The sequence below is a fragment of the Montipora capricornis genome, chromosome 10 (genome assembly GCF_036669925.1).
Source record: "Montipora capricornis isolate CH-2021 chromosome 10, ASM3666992v2, whole genome shotgun sequence".
In the NCBI taxonomy this organism is placed as follows: domain Eukaryota; kingdom Metazoa; phylum Cnidaria; class Anthozoa; order Scleractinia; family Acroporidae; genus Montipora; species Montipora capricornis.
The window spans coordinates 69,368,076-69,385,575 of record NC_090892.1 but is presented as its reverse complement, the minus strand read 5'-3'; the positions used below and the strand labels follow the sequence as shown (position 1 = coordinate 69,385,575).

Here is a 17,500-nt window from a genome sequence, read left to right as displayed (position 1 = left end):
AGGAGACTGGGGATACAGAACTGTGATGTCAAAATAGGAACAAAATTTTTCCAGTGCCTGAATTTCCTTTCTTAAATTAGATTCAGAAGTTGCTGAAACTGTTTCTGAGATGCCTGTATTTGGTTGCCATCATGAAACTGGACAAAAGAATGAAAGTTCTATCTCTAAAGTTTCCTGCGTTCTTGTTTTGACGTAACATTTTTGCTATCCCCAGTCTCCTTACTAGTGTGGTTTTTACCCCACCAGAAGTGAAAATTCTGATTTTTAAAAAGCTAAAGGACACAGAAGGAAAGTTTGTATGATATTTTTTGTACTTGTTTAATAATATTGTTTTTACCCCAGAAAACCATGATGTTTCAATTGAGTATAAGTAAATAAAGAAAAATCTGTCATATACACCTTGAGATTTATAACTTTATGTGTGTCCCTTGGTTACATAAGCCAAAACTTTAAGCTTGGTAAATTTGTCAACAGATTTGCAGTCTGCTGGACTCCATTGTGCAGCAAAATAGAGGAGATGAACCAGATGGTAAGAAGGGAAAATATTGGGAAGACATAATAAATATGTACTGTATGCCATTTGCAGTTTGATTTTTAAGTGTTTTGATACAATTTTGTTTTCACAAATATCAATATATTATTGCTATTTACCAGGACTATTTAAAGAGCCATCCCAAGGTACAGCAAAAATCATCAAGGAAGGGCATATTGAAAAGAAAGGGCACAGTGCAGCGTTTATGATGTGGCCAAGGTAAATATAAAATCGGATGTCTCAAAAATGAAGACCCAAAGACTTTAAGACCCTAAGACCTTTAGACCCCGAAAACTCGAAAACGAATTGAAGACCTCCAAATTTTCTTGTTAGAGAAAATGTACAAGTTACCTCAAGGGAAGTTCAAGTCCTTCGATCATTTGCTATAACTTGTTTCAAAGTCAAACCTGGGTGATCCACCACATAAATTTTAATTGAATCGCCACCCTCCAGGTGTGGCTGGACATCTTCATTACCTGTCGGATGAAAATAGGCTCTGTGACACTCCAGGCCTAAAAACCAACTTTAGGCTTAGAGTTAGCCCAATTGAGAGTTTTAGGTTTTAAAATACTTTCTTCATTTTAGAGGCACACATATCAAATCCCCTCTGTTGTGGTCGTCTTATACCCTAAAAAATACAAATCCTTCTATTTATTCCCCAGAGCCTCGAGATGATGCCCTTTGTTTAGGATTGAATTTTAATATATCGAAAGTGGTCTATTTACAAGAAGTCCCATCCCTAGACAAAATGGGAGTAGCACGAAGAACACCATATGAGATGTGATGCTGAAAAATTATTTCCAAAATGTTGGAATTGTAACCTGGTGATAAATAAAGTCATCTAGTAGTGTGAATTTTTGAATTTGTTTGCAAGAGCAATGGTCAACCTCAACAATGGTATTAACATTGGATGCCTTCTTGGACAACAAAATAAATCGTGAAAGAAAGTTAATTTAACAAAAACAAAAGTTGCATTCTTGCCTGGACAGCTTGTGGGCTTTGTGAGTAAACACCCACTTAGCTATAAACTGCATTGTTTGGGGATGCTATTGCTGTTCCTCCCAATACAGGAATAAAAGAATATTCAAAAAAAGCCTTTAACAACCAAATACAAAAAGAAATCAAGTAATAAAAAGGATGAGATATATTTGTCACAAAGATTTCCCAATGGTCTCCCATCCAGGGACCAACCTTATCTGGTAGGGTTTACTTAAGTGAAAACATCAAACTGTTGGTAATGGGAACGCAAAAACGACAACAAAATTGGATAACACTATAAACAGTAAAAGAATATTATTTTGCAAAAATAAGTACTAGACAGTACCAGCCTACTGCACTTTCCACATGTATGCAATGTGTGCCTATTTTCTTTTTTAGGCGATGGCTGCGAATTCAGCAAGGGGAACTGTCTTATTTTAAAATTGGGGAAGAAAATCAGGTATTTGTGTGATGTTACTTTGTAGGAATTATTGGTGTTGGCTCAAATTAAAAACAAAACAAGAGTCAGATCTCCCATATATTGGATGTGAAGAGCAATGTAATTCATGTAGATACCCTGGAGGTACCAAGTGTGTAAAGGTTCAAACAGACTTATAAAAATGGACCAAATAATCACACACTTAATACTTTACCCCTTGAGTAGATATCTACCGAGAACCACATTATTTTGTGACATAAGTCAGAGTGAAACCTTTCAATGAAACTCACTGATGGGTGGAAGGTTATAACAAAAACATGAATAAGATAGCAGCATCTGATTGAAGCTTCTTTCTTTGTATTTCTTTTGCTGGAAGACTGCTTTGAACATTGTCAAGTTGGGCCCAGGTCTTGCTGAAGTGAAAAGCGTGGATCATAATATTTTTGTGATTGTCACAAGTAAGAAGGAGTACAGGTACAGTGTATACCAGTTCTTTCTGTGTCTAGTTTTGCATAGGTTCTGACAGTGTGTATGGAGAATGAAATAATTGATTTAGACCCTTGACCGGTGGTTTTAATAAGTACCAACATCAGATGAAAAGCATCTTCACTCAGGGAAGTTGCTTTTCACTAAGGTAAAAAAATTAAAGGCATATTCTTTCAAACCTAAGATTAACTGATTGACCCCTCAGGTGCCCTAGGTGTCCCCAGTTGACACGTAAAATTGTCTGGCATTAGACAAAGTAAAATCTGTTGTAAGTAACTGTCTCACTCCCAGGAGTCATTAAGTTAAAACTCATTTGGACAAAGACCACATGAAGTCGTCTGAACTTGATCATCAATTTTGCTTTTATAATGTGGTGTCTGGGAGCGTTCTTTTAAAAATGGCATGCCCACAGTATAGAAGGGGCGACATTAAGCCCCTCATTGATACAGTCAGTTACACTGTACTTTATTCAAACGAGCCGCCAGTTTAGAATTTTATTGAGACCTCCACTTAACACAAATTTTCTTGATTTTGTTATTTTTTGAGCTGAAGAGGAGGGGGGGGTCTGAGACTACAGTTACGGGGGCTTAATTCTTTAACCATTTCCATAGGGTTAAATGCAGTTTAACTTAGTTAACGACCAGGAGCAAGTTGCACAGTTTGTCTGGCGTGGCGTGGCGCTGCTTTGCTTAGCGTTAGTGTTTATCAGTATTTTGGGGGTGTGCATGTGGGACTTTTCTGGGGCGTCTTCTGGCAGTTTTAGCGGTCAGCGGTTCTTTTGCATTTATGCGTGCGTCTGCGCATGTCCTGGCTCGTGGTTTTGCTTGGCTCAGCATTTGGTGGGTTGGCGCTCGGGTGCTTTCAAGTATTTCCCCGCCCTCCTCTCCCTGCTCAGGGGAGTCAGGGGCCCTCCTTTGGTACCAGTCCCCAGATCCTTGAGCACCCAACCTCCATTTGCGACACAGGCGTTAAATGTCCCATTAATCACTCACTGAAAAACTATGCCACATTAACCCTTTGATGCCTAAACCGGCCTAAACTGACCAGACTTAGCATTTTGCTCTGTTTAACGCCAGACGATTTTACTCGTCAATGGGGAACCCTGAGGAGTCAATGAGTTAAAGAAAGAAAAACAGAAACCACTTTAAACTGATATGCAATTCTCTATTTTTTCACTTTCCTTTTTTAGCTTTCGTGTCGTGAATGTTAACAATGTTGGGGATCAAATTGTGGAGAAAGAAAGAGATGCTTGGATTGAGGTTCATTGTCTTTGATACTTTTATCAAATAAAATTTGGCATTTTTTGCCCAAGTCTAAGATTGACCAGAAAATGCCAAATATACGCAAAGCTATTCATCACAGCTTTCATTGTGAAATGTTGTATTTTTAGGCCATTGCAGAGGCTTCAAAGGTTAATTTCCGAAGATCAAGAATGGTATCATTGCCTGATGAACAAGGTACATGTACAACCTGACCAGTGTATAAGTTGCATTGGTATAAATTATCTATGTTTTAGTGAGCTTTGCTCTTCCTTTAGTCAACAGGACAACTTAATTAAAACATACTTTGTGATGTTTTGAGAGGTGTCATTTCAGCAGGCATTACGGTGCAACGCGCCTCACCGTGGCCACCCAGCAAACTTTCACATTTGAAAACTTGGTGTAAGTACGTCAACTCAACAACCCATGCAACAGTGTTCAACTTTCAACCATGTAGACTTTGCAAGGAGGGGTGACTGTCAATCAAATTCACACACCCTTTGCACACCCTAATCCGTACAGGTGGCCACGGTAAGGCACTGTAAAATATTTTTGTCAGAAAATAATTTATGTAAAAATAATTTGTGAGGATCAAGTTGTTAATTATTCTTACATTCTTCTCAAGTCAGATGTAAAAATTTCCAACCAACTATATTTTACTTCTGTGGGGAGTTTTAAAACTTGAAGTTCATTTGAAATGAAAGTAAATTTCTTCATTACAGCTATCTCTTCATCTGTTGAAGAACAAGAAAGATATCTGAGAGATGTTGTCAAAACGTTGCAAAGGGTTTGTATCACTTGCCAAAAATTGGGTGAATTTTAAAATGTTATTCCTCTGTTAATGATGCTCTGTGAGCTTGACTAATGATGCTCTGTGAAGACTGACAAATTTAGTTGTGTTATTCAAGCTTAAGGGGTTTGTTTTCAACCATGTGATATAACATTCATCTCTATATATTTCCACAGATTATTACTACATCTGAACAATAAGTTTCAATTTTATCATTTTTTTATAAGTTGATGGCTTTTATTGAAGTTATGTTTGTTTTTTCATGTTTTCAATTTTGCATAGTTCTATAACTTTAATCCAGAAACTTTGTCTTTTGAATTAATAAAAAGCTTTATTGCATGAAATAAATGTCTATATTTGAATTGCAAGTTATAGACGAAAGGGAGGAGCGATCCTTGCACTTATCTGGACTGTTTAAGCGTCATTGTCTCTTATGGTCACCTCTAAAGCCGCGGCTACACAAGCGATTTTTTTCAGATTTTGTCGTGTCACCTGCGCGCCAGGGTGGCTGCACTTCCCGGGCTGCACTTGTGACAAATTTTGGCGACAAGGCCGCACGAATTGCATACTTCAAGAGACCTGGGCACTATAAACAGACATTCCTACATTAATTTCATTGGCTAAATACTCTTTAGTGGTGTCGCAAGCGCGGGCAAAAAGTTGCAGGGTGGCTATGTTGTAGTACAATTTGTTCCTTTGGTACAATTTGTTCTGAACTGGTACAGAATGTATTGAACTGGTACAAAATATATTGAACTGGTACAATTTTAATTGTACTGGTTTATTTTTATCAACTGTCTAAAAAAGGGAGTTTCCTTTTTTGGGGTGTAGTTAAAAAAAGGGGTGTGGTTTTTAGGGGGTCTAAAAAAAAGAACATGTTATTTCTTTCTTTTCTTCTACTTTCCTACGCCTCCCTCATCTTCCCCATCACGTCTATCCAACCCTCCTTTCTTTGACAGTTCTATCACCCCGTATTTTTCAGGTGGCCCCCCTCCTGGCATAGCCTTATTCCCACTCCCTCTATAACAGACTTCACACAGTATACTCAAGACTTTCTTTTTACTCACCCGAACTTGAACTTGAACTCCCTACCTGTGGATCTGTCGTCCACTCTCTTATCCACTTGACCACACAAGCAGATCATGCAACCTTCCCATGATAATTTATAATTAAATATTTTAATATTCATCCCAGGCCACTCTCTGTCCAAATATTTTATTATTCATCCCAGGCCACTCTCGGTCCCAACTTTATTATTTATTCACATTTAGACTTCACAAGTTTTGTTGGAAGAAAACAGCTCAACAATGCAGTGTGTATCACATGAAATATTTTATCAAAGATTAGATGACTTCAAGCAAAAGCAGAAGCAAAATACATCACAACTAACCATGTTTATCGAAGATCAATTTTACAATGAAGCAATGGAATACTTGAAAATTCAAAGTGAAAAATCGAGTAGTGATTCCAGAGAAATGGAAGGCAAACTATCTCAGTCACAACTAAAGACATTGCAAAGAAAGAAATGGACATACCACCAAGGAAAACTGGGCTAAACTTCAGAATACCCCGCCCTTTTAATAAATAGGAATAGGCTCTATTGTATTAAGTCTCGTTCTTCAAAAAATACTGCATGGGGGAAACAATAGTGGTTAGCTGTGGCGGGGTATTCTGAAGTTGCCCTGAAAACTGCAAACTCCTGACAGAAAAACTGTTATCCCAAAGAGTAAACTCTACGACACTCTTAGTCTTAGCACACCAAAGAACAGCACATAGAGGACGTCAAATCACAAGTAAATGGGAGAATGACAACTATTCAGAAGTAAGCGTTCAACTTGCAAAGTTGTTCGGAAGTTTATGTCCATTGCACGAACAGCAGAAGACTATCACCAGCAAACAAGAAAGCAAGCACAAAAACAACCGAAATTTAAGATTTCGGACATGGTGGCAATAAAAATAAACAAAGTAGACAAGATCAACCCTTTTCACCCCAATATGCTCTTGGGTCAAATCATTGAAATTGAAGAGAGTGGATATGTCAGAATTGTGACAGAGTATGGCAAAGCTAACACTCTGATCACACCCTCACGATTCTATCCTTGTATTGCCACTAATGTGAAACTAGATTATAATAATTTTCTCTACCAAAACATCTTTTACAGCAGCATGCAAAAAGGCAAGTGCAGGGCTATAGATGAAAAACTGCTGATTGATGCTAAGTTTCCCCTATACTACTCATTGAGATATCTTGATATGGAAAAACAAAACAAATTGCTAGAAGACACTAATCTCAAAATACTATTTTATTTATTTAATTTAATGACAAATAGCAAAATTAAATTGTAAGATTTCTGCCCTTTATTATTTTCTTGTCTTATTGAAACAGTGACATAATTCATGTATTGCTGTTATAGCCTGCAAACCGAATTGTACACACAACATGATAAAACTAATCCAAACCAACAGCAGGTCTGGTACACTCATGGTAACTTGATGATAAGGCAAAAAGCAATCCTTAGCCCTTGTCGCCACTTGCACTAAATGAACAGGCTTTAAAATAAATTCTTAATGTTTATGTTTAGTACAGCATGACTGTAAATAAAAGATAACCATTCTAGAACAAGTGTTTAGGCTTAAATTGTGTAAATTAGTGCTTAAAACCACTCATGTTATTCTTGGTCAAACCAGACTGTTAAGTATTTCCAACAAGTCTTGCTATTTCTGTCCTGCTATGAATGCTCAGCAAACCTTATTTCAGTAACCTCTTGAACTAAGTAAATGAATGGCAAACAGCTGTTATCAATGAAGTGTGTTCTTTGTGTTCAACAAACATTAAACTATTTTACCTGTTTTTGCACGAGTACAATTAAAATGGTACCAGTTCAAACTATTTTGTACCAGTTCAATATATTCTGAACCAGTTCAAAAACAAATTGTACCAAAGTGCAAATTGAACTACAGCAGCTATACCGGCAACTATCTCTGCGATTTTGTTGCGAAAATTTCAACTCTTTTCCCGCGATTTTTTCACCTGTCACGTCACCAGTTCAAGGCTGGCTACACGTGTGATTTTCATCTCGCGCTGGTGACGCAACAAAGTTTGAAAAAAATATCGCATCACCAGCGTGAGCAAAAAATCACTTGTGTAGCTGCGGCTTAAAACTCAGATGGGTTCAGTGGGATTCAAACCCATGATCTCTGTGATGCTGATGCAACGCTCTACCAACTGAGCTATGAAGGCACTCAATTGGGAACAGATTTGTTGGGTTCATGTGGAGCAGGGATGGTGCAGTGGTGAGAGCATTCGCCTCCCACCAATGTGGCCAGGGTTCAATTCCCAGATCTGGCGTCATATGTGGGTTGAGTTTGTTGGTTCTCTACTCTGCTCCAAGAGGATTTTTTCCTGGTACTTCTCTTTTTTCCAATATGATATGATATGTATTAATTTGATTTGATTTCATTTGTGCACGACCCCACAAGCTATTCAGCCTTAAACACTATCGGGTGAAAATATTAAATAATTACCAATATTATAGTAATATTATTATTATTACCCGTGAGAGGACTCATTGAAAGAAATAAAGATAAGATAAGTGCAAGGAACACTTCTCCTTTTCAGATTTCTTATAATTTCTATTAAAAATGTTGGCTTCAAATCTTTTAAAAGGAACTTGAGCAACTTGCATCTGTATTATCAGTGGTCAATGCTCCTATTCAAGCCACAGTACAGGTAATGATCATTGTTGGTGATCATCATAGTAACAGTAATGAATCTGATCCCAACCAATGCGGTGGCTGACACATTGACCAACGTGTTGGCCTATAACTGTCGGTTGGCTTTTACTATCAAAATACGCGTGACACGTTCAAGGACAAGTCAACTACATGTTGGCAACATGTCGGGCTTGTGTTTCCTTAAAAACATACCTTTTTTAGTCCTCTCAATGTTTCCATTGTATGGTTTTTTCATGCGAACATGCAGTATGAGCCTGCTCAAGACTCCATACAAATCTAACAGAGTGGAGACTAGAAACCACTAAAAGACATTTCAATATGGCTGCTAGTAATTGTAAAAAAGAAACTTTTAAAAAATAGCTTTCAAGAAGTTGCTTTGTTTATGGCAAAGTTGTAGACAAGGAGTGATGTTTTTTTGCTTAATATCCGTTTCTTGTAGGTAGTGTGTCTGCCGATGTGTTGGAGGTCAGTCAGCCAACTTGTTGGTCATGTTGTCTGACGAGTCTGTGACATGTCGGGTTACATGTTGGCTGCCATGTTGACCAACGCATTGACTGATGCGTTGTTTTTAATTAAATTCCTTACAATGCCCACCATTGTGATGACGTGTGCATGCCCAGAAACGCATGTAACTACATGCATGCCAATTTCTGTAAGCATCACCTAGTGTCCCCTTGCCTAAGATTCTCCATAACTTCAACATCACCCATGTCCAGGAATACAGATATTAATTACTAATGTCACAAAATGTTCTCTAAACTCTACTCCTCAAGTAGACATAAACACTTATATTTATCCTAACCAACAATCACTGCCAACTCCAGCAGTTACTACTTTACTTTTTGTAACAGGTTAAAAAATCCTTAAAGGGGCTATTTCATGCAAAATGATTTAATTTTATGGTACCCAAAATGCCCAAAAAGTAGAATGAAACTTTGCAATTACCACTTACCGGTAAATCTGTTGAACCACTTGAAAGAAATTTTATACAGCAAAAGAGAAGCATGGATGAACACAAAAGGACAAGACTGAAATGGATTGCATTTGGGTAATCTTGAAAAAAGTCAGGCCGACGTTTTCAAGTTTATTGCAAATCGCCTGGATACACACCTTAAAATAATGTGACCTAGCCCCTTTAACAGGACACTTTGTGTTGGATATCAAAATTGGTTATGTGGATGTCTTGTTCATAAGTGGACGTGTGATCATAAGTTACTATTAATAAGGGTTGTTATTGTAATTGCTATTCATACCGTCGATTTATATCATTGACATTGAAGCAGTATAGCCAGTGGTCTTGTTCCTGTGTGGCTGTTACTGACTGTGAAACCAGCTTTGGTTTCTGCTTTTGCTAACAAGTTTTTGAAGGTCCTCTTACTCTTTACATCATTATTTCTAATCAGGTGAAGAAGGTCAAGGATGTTGTCAAAACTTTGGACTTGCAAGTCAAAACAGGCGTGCTTTCATGGACAATGTATGTGTTCATATTTGAACAGTAAATATCTGTCAATGTATCCTGTGTTTAGTTCTGTATTATTGAGAATTCAGTTAGCTATTTTATAAATCCCAATTTTCCTACCTTGTCACACAAGTTAATTTACAGGTTAGCAGCCAACAAGTTCTTTGTTGCACACTGGTGGCTCAGTTGGTTGAGCATTGGGTTGTCATGCGAGAAGTGGCAGGTTCAAACCCTGGCCGGATCAACACTCAGTATCTTAACATTACTGAGGAGAAAGTGCTGCCTTTGTAATCTGCAAATGGTTAGACTTTCAAGTCTTCTAGGATGAGGACTATAAACTGTAGGCCCTGTCTCACAAATATCTTCTATGTTCATAAGTTCCCTGTGGGACATTAAAGAACCCACACACTATTAAAAAAGCAGAGTTGCTGGAGTGTGCTGTGGCTGTCCTGTTCTCTCCAGCAGAAGTGGCCGGCTTGGCAGTGATGTCTCTAACAGGATTATGGTGTATGAAGCCACTTAAGCATAAACAGCTATAAGTCAAAAAGGGACTTTGCCTAGTGCTGAAACATGTAGATGCAGATGTCACATTGCTGCCTTACTAATAATGTAACTTGAGTTGGTACGTCTTTGTTCATCTGAGTGATTGTATTTGATGGTGCTTAAAGATGCACACAAATTTGTTGACAATAATATTATTATTATTACTGGTGCACTGCCTAAAATATAGGCTGCAAATTTATGAAAATAATCACTTCTAAAAGTGTACAAGTAAAGACTGTCAATATTATTGTCTTTACTTGTACTATTCTGTCTTTGTTAAAATGAAGGTAAGCCTCCTCCAGTTTGAACTAATTTGGTAGGGTGTGGGTTGAGGGAAGTGGCTCTTAAAAATTATTATAGCCAAAACGGCAAGCTCAGACATATAGCAGCCATGATATAGAGAACTTTGAGGACCTATTGTTTCATTTTTCTCCAGGAGACAAGTTCTTCAGTCCAGGAAGGATGCCAATGAAGGAGACACAGGACCTCAAAACAAGAAAGAATCCATTGTAAATGTATCTCCAGTTGTGGGCAAATCACCACGCAAGAGAAAAGATAGTGATAGACTGCCTAGCTTACCACCTCAGCAGGACGATGGTTATGAGGCTGTGCAATTGCCTCAGAGGCCATCTCAACCCAAGCCTGTTTTACTGTCACCTAATGAAACCTCGTCCCCAGAGTATTGTGCTCCATCACCACACCCTTCAAAGGATGTTTGTTCAACTGACACATCATTATCAGTAAATAGTGTACCCCAACAACCTGCTTCATCTCCTGTCTCAGGGAAGGGTAACAGTTCTTCTGAAAATGCCTATGAAGTTGTTCAAATAAACCCTGGAAAACGGAATGACAAAGACTTAAAAACTAACCAGGAGTTATTGTCTTCATTTACACCACCAAGACCTCCAAGACCTGGTGTTTCATCTGTCTCACAGTTTGACGATACCTCAAACATATACCAGCAGCCACGTTCAACTTCAGTGCCTGTGGGTGATGTATATGACAATGTGCATATCACAAATGTACTTTTATCAGTAGAGGAAGGACAGTATTTACCTGCGAAGACTGGTGACTCTGTAATCCAACATGAAGTAGGGTCATCATGCCCTCAGGAGGTCAAACCCAGTGAAGAAAGCACAGATGGAAGCCTGGAGATTGATTCAGGTGGAATGGGATGCAAGAATATTGAATCAGCTATGGAAGAAAGGCGGCAACTTCTGAAAGAAACTGAAGGCAAAGGAGGTGTGGTGCTGCTTTCTGTTCAAAAGGTACAAGATGAACGCTCAGCACCACCCACAGAGTCTTATGGTATGTCTGCTGTTACTTATTAATAAGAATTGTTATTGTTAACTTTCTAAGCCATCCTCTGCTGGTTAGGAGCAAGGATGGCACAGTCGGTTAAAGTGCAGCCTTGGTGCAAGAGGTCTTGAGTTCGATTCCCGGATCTCGCATCCTTGTTTCGACTTCTTTCCTTTCCGTGTAGCTAAGTAGCTTTAAATACCCGTTAAACGGAGCACTGATGGAGAGGGGGGAGTAAAATGAGTGCACCGTCGACCTCAGGTTTGTCAGTTGAATTACTGTTACGAGTTATCGACGTTAAATATGGTTGCTTTACTTTTTTTACTTTTACTTTTTTTATGTACAAGCGTTCTTTCAGAAAAAAAAAGCCATTTATAGTGGGAGTGTGGATCATAAAATTGTCAGCTAGAAAGAACAATAAGCCTGACTTGGCTTGTACTACTTGCAAAATGTTTCCTGTATTGCTTTGATTGTACAACGAAACAGCTTTGTGGGAAAGGGAACCTGGCCACCACCTTTAAACAAATAGGACAAAAACTTTTATTCTTGTCATAATTTCTTATTCAGTTTTAATGTTTAGAAGAACTTCATTAACGGCTAACTGCTATTTCCATTTTTCCTTGTGTTGAAAGCAGAAGCACTTGCAGCAAATCTTTTGTCTGGTATGTTGCTCTGTGTATGATTTAAAGCTCTTTAATTCTCTGTCATTGCTTTCTCTCTGTAATTTGCTTTTTCAGACTTCTAAAGTAAGAAATAATGATAATGACTGTTACGTTAAAAATAAGGTATTGTAATACTTGTTAATTAAAAAAAATTCTTTTAATGAACAAGTGAATTGCCATTATTTTGTAAGCTGACCTCATCATGTTAATCCAGTTTTGCAGAGTAGGAATCCTTCCACTGTTCTTCATCTTTCCTCATGGAATAACTCTTTCCTCACTTATCTTGTCAAATTAAGTAAATTAATTCTTACTAGCATTTTTCTTGCGTCAGTTTTCTCATTGTTGCTGAATTAACTATTCAGTAACTGATCACAGACAGTGCTTTTTATGCTATATTTGCAAGGGTGGACTAAGTTGTGTTCACAATGTTTCACTGGTCCCTACATTGTAAATACTTCTCTTTCAAAACTCTTTTTGGTTTTCCTGTATCCTCGAGGTTTTTTGTTTTGGTTAAAAAAAACCCCTTTAGCAAGCAGGTTTCTCTTAAAGTTCACAGGCCACAGGTAATATTTAAATGAACCCTTACTACTTAATGTGGCCCAAGATTTGGAAAGGTGAAGGGTTGTTTTGGTCTTGGTAAAATGGACACGTGGTCTGTGGTGCTTTCACCTTGGTTCCCTGCTAGCAGACGTCTCTTTTCTTTTGCATTCGCTGGGCTGAAGAGTATGGGAAAGGGACCTCTGCCAATGGTCGAAACTCGCTATGATCCAACCACCGTTCACAACCTTGGACGGCACTCTTCAAACCGCATGCCCCAGTGATATGTTTGCCGACTGTGATTTGAGCCTGCTATATCCGGTGCATTTCTTTACAGTAATTCCACTGCTGTTAAGTGAACCTACACAACATTAAGTATCACATGAGGATTGAGTTGCTAAGTAACCACTGTGCGTGCTCAACACAGTGAATTTCGACCCATGCCAGAGGTTTCTTTCCGGAACTCGTCCGCCCCAGTGAACACAAAAGAAATAGACCTCTGCTAGCGAGGAGTTACAGATATAACAGACTTTTGCAATGGCATGTCTTTTCTTGCAATTTAGCTGCTGAGGAAAGTGGGGAACCTTCATTGTTAGAACAAACAAGTAATGTACCGCCAGCCCCACCCATCGCTGTAGGGGGAGTCCCACCACCACCTCCTCCCATGATGATGGATGGCAATCTTACAAGGTCTTGTGCTGTCCAGTCCAAGCTGAAACTCAGACCTTTCTTTTGGAACAAAATTCCCAACAACCTGGTAAGTGAGCTCCTGAAAAGTTGTTTGTTAAATTAGATATTTGATTTTATTCACATGTACCTTGCAGCTCAACATGGCCTAATACTTTATCAACCCTTCCCCATGTGAGAATGAGACTTAAAGTTTTTACTCAGGTTAACACCAGACATTTTTACCAGGTTATTGAGGTGCTTCACCTGTAGAGGTGAATAGGTTTAAACTTAAGATTCGTAAAATTTTCTGAGTAAATGTTGATTGTTTTTACAGTATATGATAACTTATGTACCAGTAATAATGTTTCTAATGTGAGGAGGTCTGTATGGTAATGGTAATGGTAGCTTTATTTATAGATGGTAATACCTTCCAAGGCTGCTGCCTAAGAAAATTTTTCTGGTGCCCTTTGGGCTTCCAACGTGAAAAGTTAGTAGCCCAAGTCATTTTTTCAAGAGCCCAGAATTAATTAATTAAAAGTGAGGATGAATCACCTTGTGATAAGTTAGGTGCCCGGTCGGGCTACTCGTTCATAAATTTGGTCACCCCAGGTGACTGGGTGACCGTTAGGCAGCAGCCTTGCCTTCAGCCAAGTTTATAAAATGATAAAAGATTAACTAATTATCCCTAACTAAACTAAGTAACCTAAAATACTCTTAATAATAATAATAATAATAATAATAATAATACTAAAAAAAGAAACTTAAGGACTGCTAACCGCTGCACAAGACCAAGCATTACGGACGAATAGCATTAAAAACAGGATTGATAAAGAGGATATCTCTGATGTGTCGGTTATGTGGAGAACGAGAAGAGACCATAAGTCATATCGTAGCGGAATGTAAGAAATTGGTGCAAAGAGAGTATAAAATGTGACGACATGATAAAGTAGGCCAAGTTATCCATTGGAAACATCCCATGCAAAGACAAGTGGTATGATCATGACCCTGAAGGAGTTGTAGAAAACGATCAAGTAAAGGTGTTATGGGACTTCCGGATTCAAACAGACCATCAAATTGAGCATAATAGACCTGATGTAGTTGTTCTGGATAAGATAGAAAGATCATGTTATGTGATAGATATCGCGTGCCCTTTTGATACAAGAGTGCTGGAAAAAGAACGAGAGAAAATGGAAAAATACCAAGAATTAAAAAGAGAGATTGGGAAAATCTGGAGCTGCCGAAAAGTAATTGTCGTTGTAGGATGTTTCGTGTAAGTCTACATGAAGAGCGCAGATGTATATTTCATGCTGTCCTACATGATGTAGGGGCGCGTAAAAGCGGGCAGGCCATGGTTGGATTATTAAATATGTTTTGTTGTGGTTTAATCCGTGTCCATCGAGTCGTATCTTCTTCGGGGATTCTACAGTCGTACCAATTGTCATTGGTGCACTAGGGACGTTCAGCAAAAATTTGAAAACATCGTTGAAGAAAATTGAACTAGATTGCACGTATTACTACAAAAAGCCTCCTTGTTGGGAATGGCAAGAATCTTGAGAAGAACACTAAACACCTAAGGCCATAGGTCGTGGCTTGATGCCTAGTTTATAAGCCATGTTAACAACATATCGTGTGAATGAACGAAATAATAATAATAATAATAATAATAATAATAATAATAATAATGACGATGATAGTAATTACTTAAATGGCCATTTCCCATAGGTGCTTTTTAGGGGAAATGAAACAAATCCTTATCATACTGCAGAACAGAACAACTTTTGAGAATCTCAGCCTCCTAGAGGGAAACCATTATTTTGTCCCATTGTCCCAGGGATTACGATACTACCATGAACAACTTCAACAAGTGGTCAGAACGGATCTTAAACAGGGCAAACATCCTAACCTTGAGGAAGGAGATGTTTAGAGGTCATGGAACCTATTAACAAACAGAGTGTCTTTTTAGTCCTTGTGCATTCTCTCAATATTTAGGAATAATGTCAAGACTCTCAGGTCAAATTTCTTGATATGGTATTACTGTGTTTGTTTATCCGCAGGGTTTTCCAGGGAAAAAACTGCTACACTTTCGTTACACTATCAGCCCCTTTAAAGAGAATTTAAAAGCTCTTTATATGAACATAAGTCAGATTGGCAAAAGGAGGTTGAAACGAAGGTTGTTTTATTTGTCGCACCTCTAGCTCTGTTTTTGTATGATTCACCAGGTGTCCAGTTCACTATGGTTGAAAGCCTCTGATCGCACCAAGAGTATCAACTTGGAATTACTGGAAGATATGTTTCGGGTTGATGAAAAAGAGAAAGCTGTGAATTCTGGTGAGCTCACTGTAGAAAAGTTAACATTTTACAACTTGTTTGGATCAATGTGCACCTTTTGTAAGACCTCGCTGGATTGGTTGGAAAAAAGCTAGAGACAAAAAGAAAGCTGTAAAACGTAGTAGCAATACAAATGCAGCTTATGAAAATATGATGAAATAATTGGAGGTTTGGTGCAGACATAGTTAATCTACCTACATCTATTAACTATGGGGCAGACTAACATTCAATTTTATCCTTTTAGTGCAGTCAAAGCCTGCAGCAAAGATGTTACTGGATCCAAAAAGAGCCCAAAATCTGGGTAAGGCTGGGTGCTCAAATCTTCACCTTAAATCAAGTTTAAGAAAAGTAGCTGTTCTTTTCTTTTGCTGTAATTTTTTGATTTGCCTGCCCTAAAGAGATTCGATATGTGATGTTCAAGCAGTATCTTTGCACGCAGAGACAACTCTTTTGATTTTCATTTGATAGGAATATTCCTTAGTGGATTCAAACTGAGTGTGAAACAGATTGATGAAAAACTCAGTGAATTTAGAGGTGAAGAAGCTCTGCCCATGGATCATGTCAGAACGCTCAAAAGGTAGTTATTATTAGCATGAATAGAATTGCATTGTTTGTAACCTTGTAGGGCAGACTACAGATAGTGACCACCTGAGATACATGAATGGTGATCATTGCACATTCGTATCATTGAATTGATGCGTGTTGTGTGATTGTCAGTCAATTTTTACTTTTGAATTTAGAGAACAAGCCATTTCTGAGTCACCTTGAGCCTCTTGTAATCAGCCCTTGTGAAGGGATTCATGGTGTTTGTCAACATGTTTGTGACCCATTGTCCAGTGATTTCGAGTAAAGTAATGCCCATTACTACAACAGTATGACTGAGTAAGAAATGTGTTCAGTTACCGTATTATTACCATCATGGACCTTTCGGTGGGGTTTGACTCTCCTGAAATACTACCTGGCAGGAGGAAAACATCCCTTGAAATTAACCAGCCAGTCTTGTAGGTAACATTGATATGTCATTCCGGTTTAATGTGAACACCAGGTTCCTTCCGTCAGCTGAAGAGGCTGAGATGTACAAGAACTACAAGGAAGATCCTAGCAAGCTTGTTCCAGAAGATCAGTTTATGATGAAGGTAATATTAAATGGACAGCATAAAAAAGAAACCTTTTTTTTCGATTTCGATTTTCACTTCTAAAATAATAAAGAATCAGTATGTCAAAGAACTTAGTCGTTTGATTTTTAAAATGAAGAGTCTTCCGTCTCTTACTGCAAGGGACCCGTAGGGAAGAGAGACTGATGAGTTGCTGATCTTAGGGGTGGGCTGGGTCGAGGATCCGCCGTTTTAATTTGGATGGAAAATAGAGGACCTTTGACTTTCGGCGTCTAGAAATTTTGTTTCAATCTGAGATTTCGGGAGCAGTCAGATACTATGCGCCACTGTAAGAGGCACCAGTGTTCTAAGACACCATGTTGCCATATGTGAAGTATCCAGGTGGCTCTCGGATTCCAGATCCCAGCCCGTGGATTCCGGATCCTGAATAGTGGATCCCAGATCCCGAGTCGTGGATTTCGGATTCCAAACTCATGGGTTTCACCGAAAAAGGATTCCACCGAAATCTGTGGGTTCTGGATTCCATATAATGGATTTCCGGATTCCAAGCCTCACTCTCAAAATCCATTACCTGCTGATAGCTTTAGTAAATAAAGAATAAATGCTATACCGAGTAATTGCATTGTGACTAAACTTGATAGACAACAAATGCAAGGAAACGATGTTATG

General features: G+C 38.4%; 1 protein-coding gene across 5 annotated transcripts in view; it reads left to right on the top strand.

Moving 5' to 3' along the window:
* Positions 1-17,500, top strand: part of LOC138022244 (uncharacterized) — a 57,423-nt gene that overhangs the window by 24,101 nt on the left and 15,822 nt on the right. For 3 of the 5 annotated variants that reach the window (XM_068869322.1, XM_068869323.1, XM_068869319.1), the window contains 16 exons: positions 475-529; positions 655-751; positions 1,910-1,970; positions 2,326-2,423; positions 3,625-3,694; positions 3,826-3,892; positions 4,417-4,481; positions 8,152-8,214; positions 9,623-9,693; positions 10,658-11,529; positions 12,153-12,182; positions 13,283-13,476; positions 15,608-15,716; positions 15,961-16,017; positions 16,185-16,293; positions 16,762-16,852. In XM_068869322.1, the coding sequence (XP_068725423.1) occupies positions 475-529; positions 655-751; positions 1,910-1,970; positions 2,326-2,423; positions 3,625-3,694; positions 3,826-3,892; positions 4,417-4,481; positions 8,152-8,214; positions 9,623-9,693; positions 10,658-11,529; positions 12,153-12,182; positions 13,283-13,476; positions 15,608-15,716; positions 15,961-16,017; positions 16,185-16,293; positions 16,762-16,852 (2,109 nt within the window). The remainder of the gene's footprint in view (positions 1-474; positions 530-654; positions 752-1,909; positions 1,971-2,325; positions 2,424-3,624; positions 3,695-3,825; positions 3,893-4,416; positions 4,482-8,151; positions 8,215-9,622; positions 9,694-10,657; positions 11,530-12,152; positions 12,183-13,282; positions 13,477-15,607; positions 15,717-15,960; positions 16,018-16,184; positions 16,294-16,761; positions 16,853-17,500) is intronic. The other 2 variants (XM_068869320.1, XM_068869321.1) reach the window with 2 other exon arrangements.